The 12,318-nt window shown below is 44.4% G+C and overlaps 1 protein-coding gene across 20 annotated transcripts in view; it reads right to left on the reverse strand.

Moving 5' to 3' along the window:
• Positions 1-12,318, reverse strand: part of LOC139584447 (CCR4-NOT transcription complex subunit 1-like) — a 37,864-nt gene that overhangs the window by 5,928 nt on the left and 19,618 nt on the right. For 9 of the 20 annotated variants that reach the window (XM_071416303.1, XM_071416299.1, XM_071416311.1 and 6 more), the window contains exons 28-38: positions 12,063-12,276; positions 11,642-11,793; positions 11,255-11,551; positions 11,019-11,159; positions 10,799-10,903; positions 10,529-10,648; positions 10,196-10,390; positions 9,915-10,057; positions 9,693-9,801; positions 9,355-9,524; positions 7,739-7,970 (exon numbers count right to left, since the gene is read on the reverse strand). In XM_071416303.1, the coding sequence (XP_071272404.1) occupies positions 7,739-7,970; positions 9,355-9,524; positions 9,693-9,801; positions 9,915-10,057; positions 10,196-10,390; positions 10,529-10,648; positions 10,799-10,903; positions 11,019-11,159; positions 11,255-11,551; positions 11,642-11,793; positions 12,063-12,276 (1,878 nt within the window). The remainder of the gene's footprint in view (positions 1-7,738; positions 7,971-9,354; positions 9,525-9,692; positions 9,802-9,914; positions 10,058-10,195; positions 10,391-10,528; positions 10,649-10,798; positions 10,904-11,018; positions 11,160-11,254; positions 11,552-11,641; positions 11,794-12,062; positions 12,277-12,318) is intronic. The other 11 variants (XM_071416317.1, XM_071416316.1, XM_071416315.1 and 8 more) reach the window with 3 other exon arrangements.

The following is a 12,318-nucleotide window of genomic DNA, read 5'->3' on the forward strand; positions in this document are numbered from 1 at the left end:
TCATGTATGCTGTTAGCTGTATTACTTTGCTCGTGCGTCATGCAAACGAATTGTAAAATATACAATACTGTAGTTTTGTTACACTTTCTAGTGTAATATTCTTTGTTATTCTACATAGATGGTTGTACATTAGAGTAATGAAAGGAGTTAGCCAATTACCATATGAATAACAATTAGCTATATGGTTTGGCATCATGCCAGATGCCTGGTACCTTAGCACGTGCTTTGTATTCATGCAACTTCAAATGTATAATGTACAGCTACAGTATGTCGGTGTGAATTGAATACTAAAGTATATTCTTTTCTGTATTTTGCAGTTTCACAACAAACGTTTTCAATATATTCATTCAAGAAAAGTCACGCCATGGGAGTTTTATTGAAGACTTAGTTAGCTATCTGTCTAGTTTTGCATGGGAACGCAACTCATGGGCAGAATAGCTACTAGACTTTCAACACAATCTTCAGTTTGCTGTACCTTTCAAGCTCTAACACAGGTTCAGTGATGTCTATGCTGTTTGCTGCGAGTTGTACAGTAACCTAGCAACTGGACTTGAGTTCTGTATTTCCCTCTTCTGGAACCTTATCATCAGTCTTCTCGGACTGATTGGGTGATGTCAGAATTCTGGGTCCCTTCCACCATAGCTCGCTCTGTGTCAAGTTTCGAACGGTTTGTCCTCTTGTAGGGAGGTCGGCTGGATTAGTTTCCCCTTCAATATGTGACCATGACTCTGGATTGGTCAAGGACTGGATCTACGTCACTCTGTTCGCGACAAACTGTTTCCATTTCTGAGCTGAGCTGCAAAACCAATGCAGAACGATCATCGAGTCTGTCCACATTTTGATCTGTTTTTCTTCCATTTTCAGTGTGGTCATCAGGTTGTTTGCTAGTCTCGCTCCAATCACAGCTCCCATGAGCTCCAGGCGTGGCAGCGTCATTTTCTTGAGAGGGGCTACCTTGGACCTGGATGCGACTAGACTCGTTTCCCTGTCTTGTGATTCACCTTGCAAGTAAGCTACTGCACTGTAAGCCCTTTCACTTGCATCACAGAACACGTGTAGTTTCTGGGTGTGGCTATTCTGTGGCCGCATGTCTGTTCTGTACCACCCTGGTATGGTGAGCTGGTGTAACTGGGATAGTTCTGAACACCACTGTTGCCATTCTCGTGTCAGATCAGGTGGTAATTCTTCATCCCAGCTGAGTCCCCTCTCCCACATTTCCTGGAACATGCACTTGATCCTGAGGGTGAAGGGGGTCAGAAAACCAAGAGGGTCGAAGATATGTGCAGACGACTGCAGAACACTTCTCTTTGTGTTTTCCGTTTGCTTTAGAATGCTCAGTAGCGGCCTGAGGTCAAACAAAGTCATCCGTTTCCGGTCTCCATACTAAACCTAAAACCTTCGTGACTACTCCTTGTGTTTCTAGCGTCAACAGGTGGTCAGTTGTTGTACTCTCCTCCCATTTTGTTTTCAATTCAGGAGAATTGGTCATCCACTTGCAGAAGTCCATGCCTGCAATCGACAGCATTCACTTTGCAGTTGTCACAAGGTAAGCCTCTTCAACATTCCGTGAACTTGCAATGAAGTCATCTACAGTGACTCTCAGTATCTCTACAACTTCTGGTTGTTCTGTTTCATATTGTTTCAGGTGCTTCCTGATTGTAGTTTCCAGCAAGAATGCACTTGGGGAAGCTCCAAATACCACTTTTCATCCTCAGCACACACAGCTCCTCTTCATTTTCTCCCCTTGGTGGGCCTGTGAGCCATAGAAATCTCAACACGTCTGTCTCTCTCTGCTAGAGATATCTGCAGGAAAGCTTTCTTGATGTCTGCCATGAATGCGATCTCATGTAGTCTGAACTTAGACAGTCATTGAGGGATGGACAGCCATCTTCATGGGACGAGGCATCAAACACCACTCTGTTTTGTCGTCACCTTATCTTCTCGGAGTACTGCATGGTGAGATAAGTAGTATTTTACGTTGTCTGCGCTTGATGCGTTGTCCTTGGCCATGTCCTCTACTACTTCATTGTATCTGCTGTACAACGTCACGTCTTTTCTTCAGACCTTCAAACCGTTTCTTGGCGATTTTATAGTTGTCTTGGAGTTCTGGCATTTCTCATTTCCATGGCAGCTACACGTGGTATCGCCCATCTTTGAAGGTGGTTGTTTTCCTCTGGGTTTTCTCGCTTATAATACCCTGAGACTCAAGCTCCCAGAATGCATGCAGTTGTTTGGAGACTAGTGTGTCTTCATCAAGTGGGACGAACATGCAGGTTGCCTCGGTGACACTTGACATGGGTCCCTGCACCGACCATCCAAAGGTGCTCTAAAGCAACCAGCGTCTCCGTCAGTCGCTCCACTCTGCCTGATACTATCTGCCAGTCGTAGTCTGCTCCTATCAGGACAGAGAGTTCAGGATCAGTGTCATCTCCTGGAAAGTCTGCGAGCTGCAGTACCTTTCTATTGAGCTCATGTTGAATCTGTTCACCAGGAACCTTCACAGCTGTGCACACTTGTGGGGTTTCAATTGCCTCTCTCTATTCTCTGCTGTTTGTCCCAGACATTCTCCAAGATGACTTTCACTGTGTTGCGTTGGGACGTTGCTGGAGCAGAGGAGCCAAACGTGTGAAGAGTGAGTGCCTCTTGTCTGATTACTGGTAGCTTCAAGCCCTTCAAGGTTTTCATGTATGAAGCTTCTGACTGCCTCCATCTAGTATGCAACGAGCCATCTTCCTGCCCGATGGGCCTTCTACCCCATGCCTTTGCCGTTTGTAGCAACAGTGTTCTGTGCATCTGGTTTCATCTTCACTGAATGGGGAATAACTGAGGAAACAGCATCTGCAGAAACAGTAGGGGGTTGCACCGCACTCCTCTTACCGGTACACACAGAAATGTGATGTCTGCTTCCACATGACACAGCTTTGACTTTACAGAATTTTGCTATGGGTATGTCCTAAACATACAAAGCATCTTCCCATTTTCTTTGGTTTCTCTTTGCGTGTAGCAATATTGTGGTCAGGGCAGTTCTGATTTGTGGTCTGCACTGTCACAGAAGACAGTTTTGTTCCTTCTGGCTGGCTGTATGCAGTGCCGCAGCAGATGGCATGTTGGGTCTTTTTGCTTTCATTTCATTGGAGGAGCATGACTTGTTCCATGGTTTGATCTCTTTCTGTTGGTTGCATGATCTTGTCATTTGTAGCGCTCTCCCTGCTCTGAACTTCCTTCTGTAGGAAACTGACAATCTCAGCCACTTTCCATTCATCATCTACTCCCCTCTGACGACTCTTGTCAAGAGCTATGTCCTCTGGAATCCTCTGCAGTAAGATTGAGCATAGTAGGCTTCCATAGGTTTCTGACACTACACCCAGTGATTCCAAGCTCCTAATCTGAATTTCACATTCATCATATAGCGGCCTCAATGCTTCACAGGAGTGAGATTCAGGAGCTTTGACATGTGAGCACTAATCACAAGACCTTTCCTTCCAAATCTGATCGAGCAGAGGGATTGCATCATCATAGTTATTGTCTGTTAACATCAGTCCTGCTACTGCCTTTGCAGCTGGTCCAGTGAGATGTTTTCAGATAGGTAAACTTCTCTTTATTACACAGTGAATCATTGTTGTGAATAGCGGACTCATACTGGCTCAAACTCCTGCCACATACTGACATCTCCATAGAATTTCTCAATAATCAACTTTGGTAGCCTTACTGATTGTCTCTGTGATCTGTTTGAGTTAGCGTCACTCACCCGTGCTGGTACTGGATTGAGGTCCTGTTTTTTCTTTATCACTCGTTGTGCACGGCTCTTCAGCATGATAACACGCTCTTTGTAATCCTCCGTGCATGCAATCTCTGCCTCCAATCCGTCCAATGGCGTTAACTGTTCAATTCCACGATCAAGTTCAAACAAGCTGTCCTAATTAGCTGACAGCAATTCCAACAATGTACTCAAGTGATCGGTATCCGGATTTGACTGGGTTATTTCCATGTCAATCTGATTTAAAATCCAAGTTTTGGCACCTCGAATGGTACCCCGCTTTCGTCTCATTCTTTCTGCTTCATGCCGACGTTCCTCCTCAGCCGCTTCATCCCTACAATCTTCGTCGCAGCGCATACTTTTCCCAGGTTTCGGCACCAAAATATAGAATAACTATCTTCAAAGTAATGACTCGGGACATCGGGTTTGAAATGAAAGCTTCTTTTAGTAATAATACTTGTTCACGTTACATTTAACAACTTTAGATTCTACAGAACAATAAAAGTTGCTAGCGAAAAGTCAGTATAATCTCTTGTCACTTGCACATAACTGGCGCGCTCTCGACTTCTTGTCGCAAGGCATTCTGGACCTTGCAGTCAAAAGCGTAATTCAATACTAACCAATACAACAAAATATGTATGTAGTTCTCTCAATCTCCAACACACAAATTCTAATAATTACATATGTAAATAACTGTAAAGAAAGTATCTTTAGATACAGCTCAATTAACTCTGTAACACATTAAAGTTACAACATACGGAGAAGACAAGGTGAGCGCTACCAACAGTAAAGCATCCTGAGACCATTCATGTGTGGGGTTGCTTCTCAGCCAAGGGAGTGGTCTCACTCACAATTTTGCCTAAGAACACAGCCATGAATAAAGAATGGCACCAACACATCCTCCGAGAGCAACTTCTCCCAACCATCCAGGAACAGTTTGGTGACGAACAATGCCTTTTCCAGCATGATGGAACACCTTGCCATAAGGCAAAAGTGATAACTAAGTGGCTCGGGGAACAAAACATCGATATTTTGGGTCCATGGCCAGGAAACTCCCCAGACCTTAATCCCATTGAGAACTTGTGGTCAATCCTCAAGAGGTGGGTGGACAAACAAAAACCCACAAATTCTGACAAACTCCAAGCATCGATTACGCAAGAATGGGCTGCCATCAGTCAGGATGTGGCCCAGAAGTTAATTTGACAGCATGCCACGGCGGATTGCAGAGGTCTTGAAAAAGGGTCAACACTGCAAATATTGACTCTTTGAATCAACTGAAATGCTTGTAATTATACTTCAGTATTCCATAGTAACATCTGACAAAAATATCTAAAGACACAAGCAGCAAACTTTGTGGAAATTAATATTTGTGTCACTCAACTTTTGGCCACGACTGTACATTATCAAGCATTTCACACGTTATCCAGATACTGTTAGCACATGGTCTATAGCAGCTTCCCACCAGAATGGGCTTTAGGTGAGGCAGATGAACCTGTAGCCGTATTACTTCAACAGTATTTAACATGAGATCTTATAAGCTTTTCAGGAATATGGTTCTGAATATAAAAGCCACAACATCTCAACCATTGGCATTTGTCTTTTCAGTAGATTTTATAGCCATGTATTGCTACCACTGTATCAAAGGTATTATCTAAGTGAGTTTCAGAGATAGAATATGAATATCTGTTACTAGCAAGTTATTAATTTCATGAACCTTGTGTCTTAAGCTACATATGTTAACGTGGGCTATTTCTTTTAGCACTTTTCTGGGATGCTTGATGCTTTACTGGGAAGCTTAGCTGAAGTAGACATGCTCATGCTACTTATATTAGTGCAGGGTGAGCTGCACACAGTGGACTTCCTGCTAGGGCACACCACCTCAGTGCTAACAGTTATAACTCTGGTTCATAGGCACATGATTACTGTATACAATAGCTGTAGGATCAGCAGAGGCATTCAGAGGGACATAAATTAATTTAGTTACATTGTGTCTACCAACACCGTGTAATGTCCATTTGCTGAAGCATTATGACAACTCAGCGTCACAATGGTAGGGGTTAGTTGAGCTGGGCTTGGGTCATTGATAAGTCATTGTCTCAACTAGAGGTTGACCGATTAATCGGAATGGCCGATTAATTAGGGCCGATTTCAAGTTTTCATAACAATCGGAAATCGGTATTTCTAGACACTGATTTGGCCGATTTTTTATGTTTGTTTTGTTACACCTTTATTTAACTAGGCAAGTCAGTTAAGAACACATTCTTATTTTCAATGACGGCCTAGGAACAGTGGGTTAACTGCCTTGTTCAGGCGCAGAACGACAGATTTTTACTTTGTCAGCTCGGTGATTCAATCTTGCAACCTTACGGTTAACTAGTCCAACGCTCTAACCACCTGCCTCTCATTGCACTCCACGAGGAGCCTGCCTGTTACGCGAATGCAGTAAGAAGCCAAGGTTAGTTGCTAGCTAGCATTAAACTTAAAAAACAATCATAATCACTAGTTAACTACACATGGTTGATGATATTACTAGTTTATCTAGCGTGTCCTGCGTTGCATATAAATCGATACGGTGCGCATTCGCGGAAAAAGGACTGTCGTTGCTCCAACGTGTACCTAACCATAAACATCAATGCCTTTCTTAAAATCAATACACACAAGTATATATTTTTAAACCTGCATATTTAGCTAAAAGAAATCCAGGTTAGCAGGCAATATTAACCAGGTGAAATTGTGTCACTTCTCTTGCGTTCATTGCAAGCAGAGTCAGAGTATATGCGATAATAATAAACGTTTTGTTTTCGAAATTAGTTTCCGGATTCGACCATATTAATGACCAAAGGCTCGTATTTCTGTGTGTTATTATGTTATAATTAAGTCTATGATTTGATATAGCAGTCTGACAGCAATGGTAGGCAGCAGCATGCTCATAAGCATTCATTCAAACAGCACTTTCGTGCGTTTTGCCAGCAGCTCTTCACTGTGCTTCAAGCATTGCGCTGTTTATGACTTCAAGCCTATCAACTCCCCGAGATTAGGCTGGTGTAACCGATGTGAAATGGCTAGCTAGTTAGTGGGGTGCGCACTAATAGCGTTTAAAACGTCACTCGCTCTGAGACTTGGAGTAGTTGTTCCCCTTGCTCTGCATGGGTAACGCTGCTTCGAGGGTGGCTGTTGTCGATGTGTTCCTCGTTCGAGCCCAGGTAGGAGCAAGGAGAGGGACGGAAGCTATACTGTTACACTGGCAATACTAAAGTTCCTATAAGAACATCCAATAGTCTATGGAATACATATGGTAGAGAGAAATAGTCCTATAAATACTATATTAACTACAACCTAAAACCTCTTACCTTGGAATATTGAAGTCTCATGTTAAAAAGGAACCACCAGCTTTCATATGTTCCCATGTTCTGAGCAAGGAACTTAAACTTTAGCTTTTTTACATGGCACATATTGCACTTTTACTTTCTTCTCCAACACTTTGTTTTTGCATTATTTAAACCAAATTGAACATGTTTCATTTATTTGAAGCTAAATTGTTTTATTGATATATTATATTAAGTTAAAATAAGTGTTCATTCAGTATTGTTGTAATTGTCATTATTACAAATACATTTAAAAAAATCGTCCGATTAATCTGCTTTTTTGATCCTCCAATAATCGGTATCGGCGTTGAAAAATCATAATCGGTTGACCTCTAGTCTCAACATAGCCTTGTAATGCTGTGAATGGATCCAGGAACCCAAATTACTAAGATTTTAGTATAAATGTCCAGTCTCATAAGTAACACTGCTGCTTGGTGAGCACAGCAGTGGGTTCCAAGATAATGGGGTTGCTACCATGAGCACTAAGACCCACTCTGTCAAGGACATGACTTGTACTGTGCTCTTGTATTGTAAGGCAAACCAGGTAACTGCCTTGGAGGAACCCGTCATAAGGCAAAGATGGTTAAAAGATAAAAGACAAGTGTGTGTGCTGTACCTGGCCCACAAAAGCAGAAAAGGCCTTGGTGCTGTCCCGGCCGGCGGCTGCAGAGTGGTACAGGTTGACCCATTCCCTCAGCAAGTACTCTGCCTTCTCCCTCAGGCCCGGCGGGTCGTCGTACTCAGACGCTTGGGAGATGCCAGAGTGCATCATAAAGTTGGGCCCTCCATGGGCCCGGTCGATCATGGCCTCGTAGTTAGAGCGGACCACATCCATCAGCTGAGGAAGCCTGGGGGTCACAGGACACAAATCAGTTAGAAAACTATGAACATATGTATACCAACACCCCAATAAACTCCACATCTCCAAGGTGGTATTCATTACGCACCAAATGGAAGACAACAAACTGAAAATAGGGACCGCCTGAACTACAAAATACGCCACATGTAAAGTGTTAGTCCCATGTTTTATGAGCTGAAATTAAAAAGATCCCACACATTTTCCATACGCACAACAAGCTTTTCAAAATGTGCCCAAATTTGTTTACATCACTGTTAGTGAGCATTTCTCCTGGTGTGGCATATCAAGAAGCTGATTAAATAGCACTCATTACACAGGTGCACCCTGTGCTGTGGACAATAAAACGCAACAAACGCGCAGTTTTGTCACACCACAATGCCACAGATATCTCAAGTTACTTAACTAGGCAAGTCAGTTAAGAAAAAATTATTATTTACAATGACGGCCTACCAAAAGGCCTCCTGCGGGACAGGGTCTGGGATTAAAAATAAAAATATAGGACAAAAACACATCACAACGAGACAACACTACATAAAGAGACCTAAGACAACATAGCATGACAACAAAAAACATGATACAAACATTGGGCAAAGGGCAAGAAGGTAAAGACAACATCACGCAAACAGCCACAACTGTCAATGATTGAGTCTTTGAATGCAGAGATTGAGCTATAACTGTCCAGTTTGAGTGTTTGTTGCAGCTCGTTCCAGTCGCTAGCTGCAGCGAACTGAGAAGACCAGCAACCCAGGGATGTGTGTGCTTTGGGGACCTTTAACAGAATGTGACTGGCAGAACGGGTGTTGCATGTGGAGGATAAGGGCTGCAGTAGATATCTCAGATAAGGGGGAGTGAGGCCTAAGACAAATGGTGGAATTGGCATGCTGACTGCAGGAATGTTTACCAGAGCTGTTGCCAGAGAATTTAATATGAAATTCTCTACCAAAAGCCGCCTCCGTCATTTTAGCGAATTTGGCCTTACATCCAACCGTCATCACAACCGCAGACCATGTGTATGGCATCGTGTGGGCGAGCGGTTTGCGGATGTTAACATAGTGCCCTGTGGTTATGGTATGGGCAGGCATAAGCTACAGACAAACTCATTTTATTGATGGCAATTTGAATACACAAAAATACAGAGATGAGATCCTGAGGCCCATGTATTTTAAGGTATCTGTATTCCCAGGCATGTGAAATCCATAGATTAGGACATAAATGTATTTCAATTGACTGATTTCCTCATGTGAACTAACGCAGTAAAATCTTTGAAATTGTTGTGTTCATATTTTTGTTCAGTATATTAACACCCATTTTACAGTGTGTCTTAATGAACACAACCCAAAATCCTAATTAAATTAGGACAGAAAAGGACTCACCCCTCGGGTGCATTGGCCCTGGAGTGTGCGCTGGTTCTCATCAGAGTCTCGATGGTGTGGAACAGGTCGGCCTCTGTGATGTGGCTCACACTGCGCTCATCCACCAGCAGCAGCTTTACCAGCTGCATGGCAAATGCCACTGCCATGTAGTGCAGACCGTTCTCCATAGACTAGACAAGAGAAACATACACACAGGGGTTTTAAGATAGTGACAAAGGGACGGAATACACCACATGCCCATTATTCAGTTGTATAGAATCAAGATGGACTATTGACAGATGGCGTTGCTCGCACTAGAATATCTCAATGCTTAATAAAAGGTGTGTAGTGGTGTTTACCTGTGCCAAGTGCAGGTCGTACTGCTGCATGTTAACCAGGTGGTTTCTGATCAGCAGCTCCACAGCCTCCACGTTGTACTTGTACTCATCACGGCACTCAATCAGGCACCTGGAACAAGTAAAGATATCACAAATCTTAAAATAATGAGTGGATTTAGTTTCCCCTCTTCATTCGAGCAAAAAAACTTAACCCACCCATGGGAAGGTTATGGGGATACCAACCTGGTAATCTGTTTGTTGCACCATTGTGGTCCGTATGCCCGGCCGTCCTGGAGGGCTTTGAGCACCAGCAGGTGACACTCTCTGTACCGCAGGAACAGGTCAGCATCGGCACCACTGGTGGCATCGAGCAGACCCTCCACAGCCTAGAACAAGGAAGGAGAGATGAGGGACACAGGAAGAGATCTTTTCTACTGAGACCGGTGTATTCGTAAAGACAACTAAACAACTTTTCTATCCATGTATGTTTTCCTAGTGTTGTTGTGTGCGGAGTAGTCCCTGACCTTCTGCAGCAGGCCCAGAGCAGCAATGCCATCCCGGGAGTTCCTGGCCAGGGCCACTGCCTCCAGCAGACTGCGCAGGGCCTGAGTCTGGGGGTTCATGGCCAGCGCTGGGGGGATGGCATGGAGGTGCTGCTCCAGGTCCGCCATGCACTTGTCATAGATCTGAGCCACGTCGTCTGTGGCCCATGCCTGTTGCTGTAATAAACACAGGACAGAGACATTTATAAGGTACTTGAGTAAAGTTCTTAACCTTAAAATCAGGTTGGGTTATGTCAAACACAGCAGAAAATGCAATTTCAGAGACTTCTCTCTTCCAGTGGTATGAGAGCCTACCTTCATGGGCTGGGCAAGGAATCCAGTGGGCTGAGACAGGTCGTTGCTGGGTAGGAAGCCTGGAACATTCCTGGCAAACTCCTCGTACACCGCCAGCTGTTTGGGGTCTACTCCTCCAACCTGAGGTAGAAATTTTGCTCAGTAAATAGTCCAGATGCAAACGCAGGCTTTGATATCATTTGCATTGATAAAAAAAATAAACATTTACGTTCTCTCGACTATACCGATAATAGGAGAGAAAGTGGAGTGCTATAATCTAGGTGTGCTCACCTTGAGTCTGATCTGCTCTGGCATGCGCTCTGCCTGGTAGGTCAGCACCACAGGGTCGCAGTAGCGACGACCCTCCTGACGGGCGTGCTTCCTCAGCTCAAACTCCTACAGGAGAGAAAGAGTAAAGGTACAAGTCAGCCATCATACAAAAGTTGTGGTCAGTATACAGACAAGAGCAGCATTCCAGTGCCAATATAGTGATGAGCCCATAACCACTAACCGTGGCCAGTCTCTTGTCCATCTCTGGGCCAGCCTTCTCCACCGCAGTCTTCTGGATGAAGCAGCAGGCCAGCTCACAGTTGTCCTGGGCAACCCTAGCAGCAGCCTCCTCCATCATCTCTCTCTGCTGGGGGGTGGGGGCCTGGAGGGGGACAGGACCAAAGCTATACGCAAAAGGAACACTAATAAGACTTACTTTATATAGCGCTTTGTGGATGTGAATGAAGGCGACTGTACCCTGAGGGCTGCGGCAAAGCTGTTCTTCAGGTTGGTAGCGATACTCATGAGCAGGGGCTCCCGGCAGGTGATCATGGCCATGCCGGCGGTCAGGTTACGCATCATGTGATGGGCGGCCACACGCATGCGCGACTCCTCGGAGTCCAGGGCAAAGTCCTTCCTGACGATCTGCTCGCAGGTAGTCATGGCAATCTTGATGGAACGGTCCACTACAGGGTGAACGAGCTCCTGCACGGCCCGCTCAATGGACTGTCTCACACACTGCTTCAGCTGAGGGTGGGCATGGAGCAAGGGGATCTGCAGGGAGAGAAGTGTCTTAGTACCACAACATCCCCAAATACCATGTGTAGGTCACAACCCAGGTGTTTGAGTGAGAGTGCTACTTACGTTGATGTTGATATTGATGTGAGGGGCTAGCCCTGCAAGGGCGTACACATTGATGTCATGATAGCTAAACTGTGGGGTAGGGGGCCCAGTAGCTGAGCAAGTGGTGGTTGCGGCAGGAGTGGATGGCGCAGCTGCAAATGGAAGAAAGTCTCCTGTTGGTTACAAAACGCTATTTTGATTAAAATATAGCCCGAGAGCAGCAGCTCGATGAACAGAACAAATAAAAAAGCAATGGGTTAAATGTTCTTGGCAAAACAGTTGAACAAATGTAGGTTATTATTCTACATTGAAATGATCGTATTATGAGCTAAAATCATTCAACAAATGACGAAATATTTCCATTTCAATATACAGGGGGACCAACATTACAATCAGATGAAACAAACATTGAAATACATTTGTTAGAAAGATATCCACACACCGACAAGGGGCATCCCAATTTGAAAGTGCTGGATACCTGTGCTAACAACAGGGAGCATTTCTTCAGGGGGCTTGGCCTCTTTCTTTGGTGCAGAGAGCTGTTCCTCCAGGCTCTTCAACTTGTCTTTGTCCTTCAGAAGGGTGCCAGGCTTCAGGTCATTGATGTCCAATGATAAGTTCTTACACAGCACCTCAATCTCAAACTTCAAGTTCAGCTGTAGTGAGAAAAGCACAATGACAAATCAGTACCTGAAAAC

The sequence above is a fragment of the Salvelinus alpinus genome, chromosome 9 (genome assembly GCF_045679555.1).
Source record: "Salvelinus alpinus chromosome 9, SLU_Salpinus.1, whole genome shotgun sequence".
Classification (NCBI taxonomy): Eukaryota; Metazoa; Chordata; class Actinopteri; order Salmoniformes; family Salmonidae; genus Salvelinus; species Salvelinus alpinus.